Here is a 15,511-nt window from a genome sequence, read left to right on the forward strand (position 1 = left end):
ACCCCTTAGTTAAAGAAAGAATGTCCACAATGCTCACTGAAATGACTTGAAACGATTAAAAGTAACAATAAATTAAAATGTATTGAAAATTAAATAATCAAAATCAGCCATTACTTTTGAGTTGTTGATTAACATAATTATTTTAAAAAAAAAATAACGAATGAAATGGGGCTGGACAAAAATGATGGTACCTATAACTTAATATTTTGTTGCACAACCTTTTGAGGCAATCACTGCAATGAAACGGTTTCTGTATTTGTCAATGAGCCTTCTGCACCTGTCCACAGTAATTTGGCCCACTCCTCATGAGCAAACTGCTCCAGTTGTCTCAGGTTTGACGGGTGTCTTCTCCAAATGGCATGTTTCAGCTCCTTCCACAGATGTTCAATGAGATTCAGATCTGGGCTCATAGAAGGCCACTTCAGAATAGTCCAACGCTTTACTCTTAGCCATTCTTGGGTGTTTTTGGCTGTGTGTTTTGGATGATTGTCCTGTTGGAAGACCCATGACCTCCGACTGAGACCAAGCTTTCTGACACTAAGCACATTTCTATCCAGAATGCCTTGATAATCTTGAGATTTCATTTTACCTTGCACAACTTCAAGACACCCTGTGCCAGATGCAGCAAAGCAGCCCTAAAACAGAACTGAGCCTCCTCCATGTTCCACAGTAAGGACAGTGTTCTTTTCGTTGTACGCTTCATTTTTCAGTCTACCAACATAGAGCTGATGTGCCTTGCCAAAAAGCTCCAGTTTTGTCTCACCTGTCCATGGACATTTTCCCAGAAGCTTTGTGGCTTGTTAACATGCATTTTTGCAAATTCCAGTCTGGCTTTTTTATGATTTCCTTTCAAAAGTGGTGTCCTCCTTGGTCATCTCCCATGAAGTCCACTCTGGCTCAAACAACGACAAATGGTGCGATCTGACACTGATGTACCTTGATCTAGGAGTTCACCTTTAAATGTCTTTGGAGGTTGTTCTGGGCTCTTTGGATACAGTTCCAACTATCCGTCTTCTCAATTTGTCATCAATTTTCCTCTTACGGCCACGTCCAGGGAGGTTGGCTACTGTCCCGTGGGTCTTAAACTTCTGAATAATATGTGCCACCGTCGTCACAGGAACTTCAAGCTGCTTAGAGATGGTTTTATAGCCTTTACCTTTATGATGTTTGTCTATAATTCTGTTTCTAATGTCCTGGGACAATTCTGTCCTTCGCTTTCTGTTGTCCATGTTCAGTGTGCTACACACCTTTTCACCAAACAGCAACATGATTATTTGACTCCCTTTAAATAGGCAGACTGACTGATTATGGGTTTGAAAACAGCTGTGATGTCAATTAAAGGACATACCTGAGTTTATCATGACCCCCTGGAAAATTAGTTCTCAGTCCTTTTGTGGAGGTACCATCATTTTTGTACAGCCCTATTTCATTAGTTTGTTTTTTTTTAAATCCATCCATCCATCCATCCATCTTCCTCCGCTTATCTGGGACCGGGTCGCGGGGGCAGCAGACTGAGCAGAGATGCCCAGACTTCCCTCACCCCAGCCACTTCCTCCAGCTCCTCTGGGGGGACCCCGAGACGTTCCCTGGCCAGCCGAGAGACGTAGTCTCTCCAGCATGTCCTGGGTCTTCCCCGGGGCCTCCGCCCAGTGGGACATGCCCGGAACACCTCTCCAGGGAGGCGTCCAGGAGGCATCCGGACTAGATGCCCGAGCCACCTCAACTGGCTCCTTTCGATGTGGAGGAGAAGCGGTTCTACTCCGAGCTCTCCGCGGGTGACCGAGCTTCTCACCCTATCTCTAAGGGAGCGCCCAGCCACCCTGCGGAGGAAGCTCATTTCAGCCGCTTGTATTCGGGACCTCGTTCTTTCGGTCATGACCCATAGCTCATGACCATAGGTGAGTACTGGAACGTAGATCGACCGGTAAATTGAGAGCTTTGCTTTTCGGCTCAGCTCTCTCTTCACCACGACGGACCGATAGAGCGACCGCATAACTACGGATGCCGCTCCGATCCGCCTGTCAATCTCACGCTCCGATCTTCCCTCACTCGTGAACAAGACCCCAAGGTATTTAAACTCCTCCACCTGGGGCAAGGACACTCCACCCACCGAGAGATGGCAAACTACCTTTCTCCGGTTTTAAATACTTCTGTTAATCAACAATTTAAAAGTAATGGCTGATTTTGATTATTTAATTTTCAATACATTTTAATTTATTGTTACTTTTGAACGTTTCAAGTCATTTCAGTGAGCATTGTGAACTTTCCTTCTTTAGCTGAGGGGTACCAACAGTTTTGTCCACCACTGTAAGTATACGGTTTTTACTCATATGGCCATCATCAAACTCTAATTTCAGAGAAATTTAACAGTAGTTTATTAGTTTTGTCCAGAAATATAGCCCAGAGGTTTCCCAAAAGAACTGATCCAAGTTATATGTTCTATAAATTAGCAGAAAGTTCATATTTTCATGTTAACATTTTGCAAACAGGTAAAGAAATGGTAGATCCCTATTGTCACTGCAAAAGAAAAGCTTACCCAGCTTGACATTTGAACATAATGGGGAAAAAAAAGTTTTTCTCAATTATAATAAAAAAGAATACCTGAATGCAAGTGTTAAAAAAAAAACATTAGAGGTTTAAACAAACGTTCTGTCTGAAATCATTGTCTTTTTTTCCTGCAGGTAAGGGAGATGTGTTTGGTGATGTTTTCTGGAAAGAGGTGACTCTGGCTCAGTCCTGCGCAAATGTCAGAGCGCTGACCTACTGCGACCTCCACGTCATTAAACGTGATGCACTGCAGAAGGTGCTGGAGTTCTACACCGCATTTTCCAACCACTTCTCCAGAAACCTGCTGCTTACCTACAACCTGAGAAAGAGGGTGGGTGGGTTCTTCTATAACGCAGAGAAACTCCTTTTATGTCCTTTTTTTTAAAGCTTTTTTAAATGTATTTTTTCCTGGATAATTCATGGAAAATATTTAAACGTTTTAAACTTTAAGATGTGTTTTTTCCCCACATATAATTTAGCACTAGCCTAAAGCAATCAACATTTCTGATGTCCAAACATTTTAACCATTAAATTCCTAAATCTATTGTACCTTTGACTATTTCGCATTATTTCTATTCAATAGACCAGACTTTTTAACATCATGACCTTTTTAAACAGACCCAAATGTCCTATAAAAGGAAACAGTCAGCCTATGTGTGAATACCTGGAGCTGTGTTACCTTGCCTGTAGAAATAACAATAAATCACGGTGCATTTCACAAACAAATAACAGCTGCTGTCAGTTAAAGCGTGCCTACAGTCATAAAAACAGCTGACATGCCCTCTTTTGGCTCAGAGTGAATTGTTTGAATGGATGAGCCTCAAATATGAGAGACTGTGAGGACGTCAGGCGTCAGCTGAGGTTTGTGGAAACAAAAGAATCCACAGGTGCACGGAAAGAATAGTTGGCAGTGAAAAACACATAACCAGGGGTTTAGTTAAAACTGAACAAAACAAGGCAAAATGTTGAAATGCATCATGGTGTCCAATCTGCCTTCAAAGATTCAGAAGAAAAATTTCACAAAACAGCGACACATGTCCTTACCTATCTCTCTTAGTTTGAGCAACAAATAAAAATGTATCCTTTAATTTATTTTGGATTTAGTTGATGGGCTTTCCATCTAGATTCCAGCCTGACATTTTACTGCCTGCATCTTTTTTCCACTCAATATTTTTTTTGTCCAAGTGCTGAGTAATTATTATGACTAATTATTTTTTTAAGTGCTCTTCAAAATGACTCAGCATCCGGAAAGCATTTGCTGTACTTCTGTATTTATCATCATTACTAAATAGGTCCACTTCTATTTTAACCTTATTATTCGACAAAACCTCATTCTAAAAGCTTTACTGAAACGTTTGGAAGTTTCTTTATGGGTGTATTCAGAGCCGGACATAGTTGGTCCACTTCAGTGAGCAAGAGTTTGTTTCCCCCGATATTTAGGGACACATTTTCAGTCTGACTGCCCCCAAGCAGTCACTGTTCTGGGACCCATCTTTGGAGGTGGTCTTGGTTTGTTTCCATTCGGATTAAGCTTCGGTTCACCCAGAATTCATCCTGAGAACTAAAGGTTAACCGAGATTTTTGTCAATACTTGCCCAAAAAAGCCACTAAAGCCAAATACCAATCAGGAAGCTGCCCAATCCACCTTTCAACATATCAGGCTGTTTCTACAAACTAGCAGTTTAATAAGCAGAATTGTGTGTCCAAGCAACTGGTTTGTTCTTGCGTGGAAATGAGCTCCAACAGAAAAATGCTGAAACCAAAAAGTTTACTGAAACGTTTGGAAGTTTCTTTATGGGTGTATTCAGAGCCGGACATAGTTGGTCCACTTCAGTGAGCAAGAGTTTGTTTCCCCCGATATTTAGGGACACATTTTCAGTCTGACTGCCCCCAAGCAGTCACTGTTCTGGGACCCATCTTTGGAGGTGGTCTTGGTTTGTTTCCATTCGGATTAAGCTTCGGTTCACCCAGAATTCATCCTGAGAACTAAAGGTTAACCGAGATTTTTGTCAATACTTGCCCAAAAAAGCCACTAAAGCCAAATACCAATCAGGAAGCTGCCCAATCCACCTTTCAACATATCAGGCTGTTTCTACAAACTAGCAGTTTAATAAGCAGAATTGTGTGTCCAAGCAACTGGTTTGTTCTTGCGTGGAAATGAGCTCCAACAGAAAAATGCTGAAACCAAAAAGTTCACATTCAACCTTAAACTACAATCACAATAATGGGCTTAAAATCCGAAAAAATGGAAAGATGAAGAGGGATGGAATAAAAGATCTAAATCCAGGAAACTGGAAACTTTAAAGAAATAAGTGAATAGTTTTTATGAAAGTTATTTGAAAACCCCAGCAAATGTTCTTTGTTTTTTATGTAATTTTTCCCTTTTAAGCTTAAAAATACAAGAAAAAATACAAAAAAAATGAGACCCGTGAATTTGATCCACAGCTTTTTCTCTTTTTGCTCTTTCCTCGATCTCGCTTTCAAAAAATTTGATCAATAGGGACTCTGATCTTATCCTTTTGTCAGTGGGACCCTTTTTTTTAAGAGCATTTATTCTGTCCAAGAAAAGCTTTGCTAGCTCTGTAGAGACTCAAATACATGCTGGGCCACCTATAGGCTTTCAAAACAAAGGCCTCATAAGAAGATAATGGGCACAGAGGGAGAGCAACATCCCGCTCCAGCAATATCATCAATATCCTCACGTCCTAGATAGTTGTTTGTTGTTGTATAAAAGTTAAAAGTAGGTTATGCTGAACCTTTAATTAGGGTTCAGCATAGGAAATTGATGATTAAAATATTTCTAAAATGTAATATTTGATGAAAAATAAAGGTTTTCCTCTTAAGAATTAGAAGACATAAAATGATTGCAGTGGTCCGAGTGATAAATATTTAATATTTTCTGTGTTTTTAGCAAAACACTTAGGCTCCTTGCCAGACATATGACTTTAATATAAAGCAATAGTCGAAAATGTTATTTAAAAAACTGCATTCATGTGTTGTGTGTATATTTTCATCACATAACCTGGGGATAGCCTGCTTGTGAAAAGGAAAAACATTGTAAAGTAAAGGCAGAAAGTACATACAGCTTCAATACTATCAAAAAACAAACCAAAGTAATGACTTATTTTTACTTTCTGCTAAAAGCAGAGTTATTTTCTTTAATGTGAATAAAGATTTTGAAAGACTGAACAGAAAAAGTTACAACTTCAACAAAAATGTTATTTATAAATACTTTACCTTTAAATAAACACTAGTTTAACGTTCTTGTGTCAGAAATGAACAGCAGGCCAAATGTGTCTACCAATCATTATTTTTGTCATACTGTTCCTCTGCCCATGAGAGTGAAAAAACAAGACTGAATTGCCTGCATATAAGGAAGCAATCTAATCTGCTGCCAAGAAGAGACTATTCATGTGGGTTCCATACTTTCTGAATGTAGCCTATACGGCAGGGAAATCCGCAAATGGATCCAAGAGAGGGCCTGGCCCCCAAATGTCATTTGTGAGATTTTATTGTCTTTCTAGGAAATAGGACAGTTCTTCCCTTCCTATAAAGTTTCATTTTGTCACAGACACCATGACGCAAGGATATCTTTGTATCGTTTGTTATGATTGCTTTAGCCCTCCTTTCTTCTTGAAGTCTGCAGGTTTTTATATGCATTTTCTTTGAAAATCTCACTTTCTCAAATGGGAGCAGTGTTTTTTTGTTTTTGGGGTCCCATCACATCTTTTTTATCCCAAAAAAGATTGAGAAATTATGGATTTCATCTAAGCAGCCGTACTCCCTGAATTCTCCATGCTCAGAAATGTCGACTACTCTTTTTACTTGTTTAGTTTTCTTTTGTGTGTGTTCTTGTTTTTAATGATTCCAGTGCAGTGTCATTCAGGGGATCAGAGATGACCCGTGTCCAGTTTAAACGGGCTTCTTTCCTTCACGCACTAAAATACTTCCAGATTGAAGTAACAGCTAAATGATGTTTTCTCGAGAAGGGAAAAAATATGCAAGGCTTTTTAAATTTTTCATTTAAGGAACCACAATTGTCAAATATTTCTTTAATTTCTGTCAAACTAGTGGCCTTTTTTTTATCTCTTTTTATTCTTTTAATTCTTTTAAATCTCCTTTGACCATTTCTTTAGTAAATCTCTCAGTTTTATTACTTTTTTTAGTCTTTAAAGTAAATATAAAAAAAGATGGCTTTAAATTTTTTTTATTTCCTGTTATTGTAAAAACCCAATACCGTCATTCATTTAAACAGGTTTACTGTTCTTTTCTTTGAAATCAAACTGTGGATTCTTTCTTCCAGATTGTCTTCCGGAAGATTAGTGATGTCAAACGAGAGGAGGAGGAGCGACAGAGACGTAAAAACGAAGCCCCTCTCAACCTCCCCCCAGATCACCCCGTCAGAAAACTCTTCCAGCGCTTCCGACAGCAGAAGGAAGCCCGCATGGCTACGGGAAAACCAGATCTGGATGCTCAAGATGTAGAGAAAGGCCCTGTGTATGCTGATGTCCCTATGCCTAAAGCAGCCATTACCACCACCAGCATTGTTACCGTAACGGAGAGCCCTGCAACGCCCTCATCTTCAACGCCTTCACCCTTAACCCCTCCCAGTTGCAACCCCTCAGACAAGGCTAAACTCCATGTGCCTTTGTCTATTCCTTTGGTCGGCTGCCGGCCTGCTGAACCAGTCAAGGTCAAAGGCTGGGGCCGCTTTAAGGAGTCCATGGCCAAAACAGACAACTGGAACAAAGTGTCCAAAGCTGAATCCATGGAAACGTTACCAGAGAGGACCAATGCGCTTGAGTTGCAGATCTCTCTAAAGAAGACGGACTCTTGTGACAGTGGGATCACTAAAAGTGAACTGAGACTGGACAAAGTAGGTGAGTTTCGCATGACTCCTCAGGACCGAAGTCCTGTTCAACCTCCGGAGACCAGGCATGCCTTCTACCCCATCCCAGAGCAAACCCTTCAGGCCTCGCTTCAGGAGCTGAAGCTTGAGCTAAAAGACGACCTTAAGGATCTAAGTGTTCGAATGTCCAGCCTGGAGGCTCAACTTGCTGAAGCACTTAAACTTCTTAGGGCCAGGAAATCCAGTTCTGGCTCCCCGCAGCCTCTTTTTGACATTTCTAGACCTGCTTCACCAGAATTAGACAAAGAGGACATCTTTTCTTGAAGGGCGGAAAAGTCGTCAGGTTACATGGAAACGAGGAAACAGCTGGACTCCAGTAATATCTATTACTTGGAAAGCTGTGGCTGCAGTGAATGCACCATACAAATTAGGCATCATTGTGGTCCATAAGGTCCACCTGCCTGTGCTGAAGGGGTGTGCCTGCAGGTTAACAAGGTATAGTTGACAAGTTGACATGGTAGCCAAGATTTCTGTGTTTGTAGCACTAATAACCAGAAGGCTACAGGAAAACTGACAGCTCCATGTTTGTACATAGATTTATTTTTCCACTGCACTTTGGATGGAAAAATAATCTGGGCGGTTAGATTTTTCTCCCAACAGTAGATCTTACTTGTAGATGTATCTCTGTTGGGATGCACCAATGCAGGCAGCATGAACCATTGGTGTGTCATTGAGACATTCATATGAGATTTGTTGCATGTCATATAAAATAGATGTGTGCCTCGAATTGCAGATGATTTGTTTGATTAACTGAGGCTGCACAGTGAGTCATTTGCATTATTTCAAGTTGGCAATAAGAAAGGAGAGACATGTCGGAACTATCTTCGAGTCATTTCCTCAAACACATGTCTTATTTAATGAGCTGCCTGGATCATTATGAATTATACAACAGATAACTCTGACCAGGCAATCTGATTTCCAAAAACATATTTGAGCAGCTTACGGAGTAATTTCCATAAATCACAGACGGATGCGCTTGACGAAAAATGAATTTAAATGCCAACTAGTGAGTCCGTGGTTAAAAAGTAATCCATCTTTCCTGAAGTTTGGTATTTGTTAATTGCATGATTCCTCAGCTGCAAACATGATACACTTTTGCATCAAAGAGGTGTATTTTTAGCTTTTGCATGGAGTAATTACATAATGCTGAATATGCTGAAGATTATGCCTCTGCATCATTTTACAAAGAGTAACGACTTGTATTTCTGAAAGTGAAATATATTTTTCTGTAAAACAAACGATGGTCTCACGTCGACTCCATTCCTACATTTTCTTTTTCTCCTTAATAATCTAGTTTAAAATACTTTTTAAAAGGTATTTTACCATTGAAAACATAACAATTTCCGCCTTAGATTAGTTAAATTTAGGTGACTTTTTTAAGTGTATGTTTGTTTTAAAGCCTAAATAACACTCTTTGGCATTCAAATCTAGAAGTAGCTTCAAAAAGGCACATGTTCCTCTGATTGGTTAACATTTGAAAACCTGTCCACAGGCACACTTTGCTCTTTAAGGTCATAATGCCTTCATATATTCCACCTGACTTCTGCAATTGTGTTCACATGTTTATATACTTTGGGTACAAATTGTGAAAGGGTTTGAAAACTACTTTTATTGAGAGCATATTTAGAACCTGATTGTCATGGGTGACATTAATTACTGGAGGTTTTCTTTGTACATTCAGGCCTGCTTAGAAATGTCAAGCAAATGAAAAGGGGAGGTGAAAAGGGGGCACAAGCACATCTGTTATTGATCTTAAATGAGCATGACAATAGCTACTTGCATGGTTTTCTTTGATTTCACGTTGAAAAATTGTCAAATTTTTCTCCCAGTTGGTAATTTTATTCAATTCAACCAGAGGGTATAAAATAATAGTCACAAAGGTGTAATTGCTTAAGAAGGTAATGAGCTCACCTTGTTATTAAAGTGGTAAATTGTGCTTTAAAAGGATTTATTTTCCATGTGGTAACGGAACTAGTTCACTTAATTGAAATTTTACCCATTTGATCCAATTACAAAAGCTGTTTTGACATATCTAGTTTTTTTTGTTTACATTGAAAGAACAATCTTTTTCAATTGAGAACAAAGGTTGAGGAAATCCAACAAAATATATCAAAAATCATCTGAACAAAATGTGTTCAAAAATGGACACATTTACGGTAAGTTGTGACATTTACAAGATGAAGATATTTTTCTAGTTTTTGTTTCTGTCTTGTGCGCCACAGATGCTGCATGTTTATGTATTTTTTTTAAATAATTTTTACAAAATTAGAGACAATGATGAACGTTTTTTATGTACATATCACAAAGCAGGGTCAGTGTGAAAGAAAAAATGGTCATACATGTCTGGAACGGAGGTGATGGAGGAACAAAATGCAGGAGACAAACCTGTGACTTTAATCAGGACCAAAATACAAAGTAATATACTTGTACATCTAAAGCATCACACCAATCAAAGGAGGACAGAATCTGGCAGTGAACAACAACAACCATGAACTAAAAGAAAATTAGGGTAAATCCCAGAAAGCAGTTGTGTTATGCTGAAAACAAACTTACTTGTGGCATATAAGTGGAAGAAATAAAAAAAAATAAAAACAGAGACTAAGCAAGTAAATATAAACACAAAACCCAAAATAACTCTAAACCCCCAAAATAAAACTGTACCAAAAGTATAGATTTTCACAGTATAGGTCGCTGACCAGCATTTGCTACTTGAACGGCTGTAAATTGGGTAACTAAAGTGATGGCAGGCAAGAGTTGTTTTTATTTTTTTTTACATTTCTTTAAAAAAATCATACATAGATTTTAGCTCTGTGTGTTGAATGCAATAATTGCATTCAGCTGTGAAAACTTAAAATTTTTGAATCTTAATAGATTTCTAACTTATTAATAAAAAGTGATCATCAGTCTACATACATATGGTGATATACAAGTGCAGCTCGTTATTTATGTTAAGGAGCAACTTTTTTAAATATAAACAAGATGCAGACACCTGAAATAAAATACTAAATGAAATGTATTCCTATCAGCTGTAAAAATGGTTTCAGTTTAAATATTTTTTACTAAAAAACTGGAAAGGTTTGGGGGCAAAAATGTAAAAAAAATATGTAGATAATAGCAAGAATTTATTGTAAATTGCACTATTTTCCAACCTATAATTCTACCAAAAATGCATCTTTTTAATAAAAATATATAAGAAAAAAAGAATCAGTGTGAATGACATGATTTGCAGATTTTCAGTATAATAAATATGCATAAAACATTTTAAAAGTTAGAGCCACAAGCTCTGAAATCAAGCAATAACTCAAGCTTTTAAAGCTAAATCATGCGCTAAAATATTATTTTGTGTCAATGGAAGATAAACAAATAATTTTTTAATGTAACTGACAAATATCTGTAGACTGCCTGACTGTTTTAGCAGGTAATAAATGTGACAAAAGCAGTTTGCAGGAAAAAGATGATCTTGAATTTTGTCATAGTATGATTACTGTAAAGCACAAAAGAGGTGGGAGGGGTTTTATTTTTTTGATGCGACAAAGAATAAATAAATAAAAGAACATCACCCTACATTATTGATTATTCACATGGATAATTTATGTTTCTTGGTTGCCTGTACACTTAAAAGACAAAAGACAAACTTAAGTGCACACAGCTGAGTGGAAATACATGCTTATGGTTTTTGGTTGCCTCCATTTCCATCAAAAATTAAGCTACTGGTAGCTAAAAATAAATGGGCATGTCATCGCAGAAAACGAGAGCTCATTTGGTTTCGAGCCAGTGTTTGTGGGACAAGAAATTTCTTCTCAAAGTAGAAAAGAAAAGCCTCTGAAGTCACCAGGCAGCAGCTTCCTCACAGTAGATACATTTAAAAACTGCTGCTCATGAGCAAAATGTTCACAAACTGCAAGAGGAGAAAAAAGGGAGTCAGACAGCATCACAGAGGAATTTGATCACTCCAGTGAAGTTATGTAATGATGAATAAAAAGGTTGATCGAAGCAACCAAATGAGTCAATAGGTCTTTCAAATCGCCACAGTTTAGAATTCTTTATGTTGAAAAAAGTGGAACGTTTTATCCTTTTGAGGTTAATCTTTTTTGTAATTAAACCCAGTTGCAAGTACGTTTTGTTGTGCTTAAAACATAAAAACTCAATTACAGAAGGACAGGTAGCTTCTGTAACAAATAAAAGTACATTCCTTGAGTAAATATGAGATCCAGCGTGGCTTATTTTAGCAGTAATTGAGCTTCTAAAAAGTTTGGTTTTAGAAGACAGTTTTGTACCATCATCATCTTCAGAGTAGTTGTTTGACCAATAAGAAGGGGGCAGTTTGACATTTTATATACTTCGCTTGTGCTGCAGAAAATCCTCCCAAAAAAAAAAAAAAAAAATCCATCCACATCCTGGCACCACATTCTGCGCTGCAGAACCAGCTTAATGCAACTGACCCGACGTTTTCCGGGCCAAATGCGCTGAGGCACACAGACGCTCACAGGAAAGGGAATCACTGTGGTTGCAGCAATGGCCCGCCACGTCAATTTTGCACCAAAAACAGTTAAAGCAGCTGCAGAAGACACCACAAGACAAAGACTCCATCAGAGTATGTGGGGAGGGGGGAACTAAAGAAGTTCAGAAATACCTTATGCAGCACCCACTAAAATATATTTTTTTAAATGATAACAGCTTTCAGTCTTTTAGCTGAACTGGGCCTCTGAACCTCCAGCGTTTGCTCGTTAGTACTTGCACGACCATCCAACAGAAAAAAAAAGTCATAATCTGCTTCCTAAGATATGACATATTTAACAGCCTGATGACGATGGCTAAAGTTTCTCATAAATGCTACTTTTTCAGCCCAGGAAGTATATATATTTTTTATTTATTGAGGGTTTTAACCCTCAAATACTGACAGCGTATTCTTATCACAAAACGGTCCGAACAAAATGTCTGAATGTCACTTAGCTTTTTAAATACAGTAACTTTATTAATAAAACCTTCCATATAACTTAACAAGCTGACTTCTTAGGTTCTTCTATTATCAGACACGGTGTCTGATTATAGAAGAACCCAAGAAGTCCGTTAACACATACAGACACTATGAACTTTATTGAACTAACTTAACAAGGTGCTGATATTTTTCTCTTTTCTGCACATGTCAGGCAAAGAGGTTTTTTTTCTCTCACAACAAATATTTTGTTGTACTTTAAAAAGTGTAAATACTTGTTCTTTGAATTTACTTTTGAAGGAATATTTTCTGTAAAGAAGAAGCAAATCACTGTTTCACCTCACCACCGACACAGATGAATGACAGAACTGTTAGCAGATGGTAAATCGTGACTTTCACTTTGAATGACAGTGTTTTTTAACACTTTGTTTGATTTTTTTAAATATGTTTCCAAGGCAAAATGTCTCTGCTTTGAACTCCTTTATAGTCTTCATTTTGGATGACATAAAAAAAGCTACAAAACGGTTTCTGGCTAAACAAAATTGGATTGTTGTGGTCAAATTAAAAGAAACGCATGGGAAATTTCAGTTAAGTGGAAAGCAATATGTAGCTGTGCTGCAACAGTTCTAGAGGCACAACTTTAAGCTGCACAACTGCTTTATCTCATCAGCTCTCATATTGTTGAAATCTTCACTTTTGATTGTGACTCTAAAGCATGCAAACCTGTGCCTTCATGATTTTTGCCCCTAACTGCTTTTCGGGCTTGTGGAAGGAAAAAGTCGAGTTTATTATCAAATCTATTGTTGCTCCTCTGAACCAGTTTGAGCAAAGATCATGGTTTTTTTTGTGCTCTGGAGAAACCCATACAGATATAAACATATGCACAAGAAATCCTGCAATGTTCAAACGTAGGAGAAAGAGCAACATTTGAATTTGATGTTCGGTTTATGTTTTATGCACATGCCTCTATGTCCTGTGATGACAAATGTACTATTTTAAGCACAGCTGGAATTTTGTTATGAACTGTGATATAATGTGCTATTCATAATAAATATTTTGTACATACTGGACTAGTGTTTTACCTCCTCAAAGGAGCTGCAAGTCCGCAGGTGTATTCCTTAACTGATCTTCTTACATCAGATAAAGCTCACAGTTCTGTGCTCATTTAAGAGGATTCCTTCGTGACCCCTGCTCAGATTGATCCAACTTGCAGCCACAGATGATAATCCCAAGGACAGAAATCAGATAATGAAAACCCTAAAAGCTCAACAGTTTTGATCAGATGTTAATAAGGGACAGAAAAGCCCCTCTCGGAATATAAATAACTAATAAGTTGGTATAATATATGACATGTTATTCATGACCTTAATAGCATCAGTGACTTTAAACCCCACAAATCTTGAACTAATCTTCTTGAAGCATTACCTTGAACCTGTCTGCTTGCTTTCGCGTACACCTCAAATCGCTTGAGGATTAGATTGTATTTGATGAAAAGCTTTAAGCTTAATAGGTGGGGAAAAAGTCAGTGTTCAGATAATTTCTTATGAACACAGAGTCCAAACAGAGGTTGCTATGATAAACAAAACTTTGGACACCTCTTATTTAGATGCATTTTATTCTGAAATTTGACCTATATGTGTTAACAGTGCATGGTCCTTGTGATAAATTAATCTTGTTGTCTTCCAGTTTGCATCTTTCTGAAGTAGGATTTTTTATGTACTTAACCCTTGTGCTATCCTAGGCACTTTAATGTTGTGAGTTGGGTCATCTAGACCCACTAGACAGTGCGCTGATCCTTTTTTCTTCAATGATTTGTGAACCTCACTGGTGTCCATGGATTACATGAAATCTCTACACCTTTATCATGGTAGGGAGAACACGTCAATGTTAGGGTGGGGTCATCTAAGATAGCACAAGGGTTAAAAATGTTTTTTTCTTGAATGACCCCAGATAATCTGTTTTAAATGACTTTCTTGTTTGAAACATGCACTGAACTATATACTCCTCCTTATGCAATTGCTAACGCAATTGGTTACTTGTACTCGACTACTTCTGAAAACGGGCACTTCTTGCAAGACGATTGGTTCACTTTTATTTCACATGTAAAAATCAAAATACATCCATGAAAGCTTAAATTTACAATATTTCAAACCCATATAAGAGTATACTTTTATGCCTTACACATTAGAAAATTCGTCTTCAGCTGTCAAATCCCAAATGTTAAATTTTCTTACGGCTTCAACATTCTCAACATGCCATCTTTGGTCTTAGTTTATTCATTCATTTATTCATTTTATTCATCCATTAGCGGCTCCAACATTGAAGACTGTTTAAATCTGTCATTGTTAAAACGTTTAAAACTGTCAAAATGTTTATATGTGTGTATATATATATATATATATATATATATATAGATATAGATATATATCCCTTGTGCTATCTCAGTTCTTTTTGTAGATAGGTTTCACAACGTAATGACTGATATATATCTATATATCTTTATATAAATATCCCTTGTGCTATCCTATGGGGTCAAGATGGCCATTGACGTGTTATCCTCACCATGACAAAGGTGGATAAAGGTGGAGAGGATTTTGTGTAATCCATGGACACCAGTGAAGATGACAAATCATTGAAGAAAAAGGGTTCAGCCCACTGTCTAGTGGCCCACTCCCAACTTTAACATGCCTAGGATAGCACAAGGGTTTTTATATATATATATATATATATATATATATATATATATATATATATATATATATATATATATATATATATATATATATATATATATATATATAGTGCGCTGAACCTTTTTTCTCCAATGATTTGTGATCTTCACTGGTGTCCATGGATTACATAAAATCCTCTCCACCTTTATCCACCTTTGTCATGGTGAGGATAACACGTCAATGGCCATCTTGACCCCATAGGATAGCACAAGGGATATTTATATAAAGATATATAGATATATATCAGTCATTACGTTGTGAAACCTATCTACAAAAAGAACCAGGAGCTAAACATTTTTTTACTTTGATTAGATCTAAAGAAAATTAAGATTTTAAAGGGTTGTATCTGGGTGAATTTGGTTGTGGGTTTGTAGGTTCCAAATTTTG

At 37.5% G+C, this 15,511-nt stretch overlaps 1 protein-coding gene across 7 annotated transcripts in view; it reads left to right on the forward strand.

The window, feature by feature from the left end:
• The window catches only part of kcnh1a (potassium voltage-gated channel, subfamily H (eag-related), member 1a), a 54,333-nt gene extending 45,638 nt beyond the window's left edge, over positions 1–8,695 (forward strand). For all 7 annotated transcript variants that reach the window (XM_020709425.3, XM_078932508.1, XM_078932510.1 and 4 more), the window contains 2 exons: positions 2,682–2,878; positions 6,851–8,695. In XM_020709425.3, coding sequence (XP_020565084.1) covers positions 2,682–2,878; positions 6,851–7,720 — 1,067 coding nt within the window. In that variant the 3' untranslated portion in view covers positions 7,721–8,695. The remainder of the gene's footprint in view (positions 1–2,681; positions 2,879–6,850) is intronic.
• Positions 8,696–15,511: the final 6,816 nt, after the last annotated feature.

This window comes from Oryzias latipes, chromosome 15 (assembly GCF_053564925.1).
Source record: "Oryzias latipes strain Hd-rR chromosome 15, Olatipes_Hd-rR_3.1".
Lineage (NCBI taxonomy): Eukaryota > Metazoa > Chordata > Actinopteri > Beloniformes > Adrianichthyidae > Oryzias > Oryzias latipes.